The 1,785-nt window shown below is 37.0% G+C and overlaps 1 protein-coding gene across 1 annotated transcript; it reads right to left on the reverse strand.

The window, feature by feature from the left end:
* Window positions 1-247: 247 nt before the first annotated feature.
* LOC114726154 (uncharacterized) lies at window positions 248-814 on the reverse strand. The gene has a single exon (XM_028912720.1). It carries the CDS (start codon window positions 812-814, stop codon window positions 248-250), a length of 567 nt encoding a protein of 188 aa, XP_028768553.1.
* Window positions 815-1,785: the final 971 nt, after the last annotated feature.

The raw sequence follows: 1,785 nt of genomic DNA on the forward strand, positions 1-1,785 counted from the left end.
TCTTAACTAACTATTAGTGTGTAGTCGTCTGGCAAAAAAAAACTACTAATGTATAAGTCCTTTTTTTAACTAGAAAAGCATACTTCAATTACTAATATAAGAGAATGAAACAGACAGTTTTACATAAAAGCAAAAGGGAAAAAAATAGACAGCAACAAAAGGCAGTCAACAAACAAGCTAGAGAGTTGACAAATTAGCCAACGCCTTCCCTTTTAGCCTTAGAACTATGCTGGCCAGAACTGCAATCTTAAGCAAGAGTGGCTTCACGAAGGATGATAATAGCTAAAGGAGGTGGAGATTCCAAAATCAGACCATTAAGTCCCAACTCCCTTGAAGCTATAGAAGCCAAAAGGTCAGCAAAATCATTTCCCTCATGAGGAATGAGAGAAAAGGAAAAGGAACTTCGATCAGTCACTAAATCAAAGATCTCAGCAAGCCAACCATGTAGTAGCCAGGGGCAAAACCGAGATGATTTCTGAATTAAAGAATCAAAGAGGTCTTTGCAATCCATCTCAATGATAATAGGAAAGCATTGCCATTGCTCAGCTAGAAGGACAACTTTATGGACAGCAAGAAGCTCTACATCAAATGTAGAGGAAGCATTTACTTTTTCAGCCCAACCTTTAGAAAATGATCCCTCTGAATTCCTACAAATCACCCCAATGCCAGCTTTGCCACTAGTTTTGCAAAAAGCACCATCATAATTAATCTTAAGAGAATTTCCTCGTGGTTTCCCCCACTTAAAAGAGGTTTTAGATTCCACGTAGGTTGGTGCTATAGGAAATAGGGAATTAGCATCCCAATGCTCATACATAACCTAATTAGTCATCTTAATTGCATCTTCAGGCCTCAAAATAATATGTTCAAAAATACATTTACAATGCAATTTCTAGATAGACCATAACATAGCTCCAATATAAGCTTTCTCATAGTCAAATTTAGCATCATTTTTCAACAAAAATTGCTCAAGCCAGGAAGAAATGTTTTGAATGTTTAGATGGGTAATAATGAGGTCTACAGCACTCCCAAACCAAGTAGTTTTAACCCAGTTGCAAAGTAAGAAAAGATGCTCTAAAGTCTTGGTATCTTCCCCACAAATTGGACAAACTAGATTTACAGCACACTTAAGTTTAAATAAGGCTTCTTTATAAGCTAAAGCTTTGTTAAGAATGCGCCAAAGAAAGCTTTTAATTTTTGGTATGGTTTTTAGTTTCCAGACTGTTGACAGATTCTTGGCTTTACTTTCTTGGAAGTAGAAGCTTGGGTAACCAAATTGTTGCCATCAGTAGTAGCTTGTTTTAATCTGTAACCATCCCTTACACTATAAACTCCATTCTTGGACAGGGTCCAAACAAGAGAATCAGACCAGGGAGTGCTTCAGAGGGGGATCTACAGCACAGAGTTATCAACCTGCTCAGAGATGTTAGTAAGATCCCACAATCTATCTTGGATAAGTTTAGCAACCACCATATCTTGATTCTGAGATGAGTTGATACCCATAGGCATTCTAAAATTTTTCATGCCAAGGATTTAGGGGTCTTTCCACACATCTATATAATGTCCCTTGCCAACTTGCCAACACATATTCTCTTTTAAGAACTTCTCACTAGTGAGTATACTATCCCAAACCCAAGACGCTTTAGAACACTTTTTTGGTTTCATAAAAGAAGTATAAGGGAAATAAATACTTTTCAATAATTTCACCGAGAAACTATCAGGATTTTGCAAGATCCGCCAAGCAGTTTTGGCATGTAATGCATCATTAAATCCCATAAAGTCCTTGAA

This window comes from Neltuma alba, unplaced genomic scaffold, assembly GCF_004799145.2.
Source record: "Neltuma alba isolate B1F8T4 unplaced genomic scaffold, ASM479914v2 tig00012343_pilon, whole genome shotgun sequence".
In the NCBI taxonomy this organism is placed as follows: Eukaryota; Viridiplantae; Streptophyta; class Magnoliopsida; order Fabales; family Fabaceae; genus Neltuma; species Neltuma alba.

Excerpts from the sequence above, each read along its gene's own strand:
- LOC114726154 (XM_028912720.1), bottom strand. The coding sequence starts at position 814 with ATGTATGAGCATTGGGATGCTAATTCCCTATTTCCTATAGCACCAACC.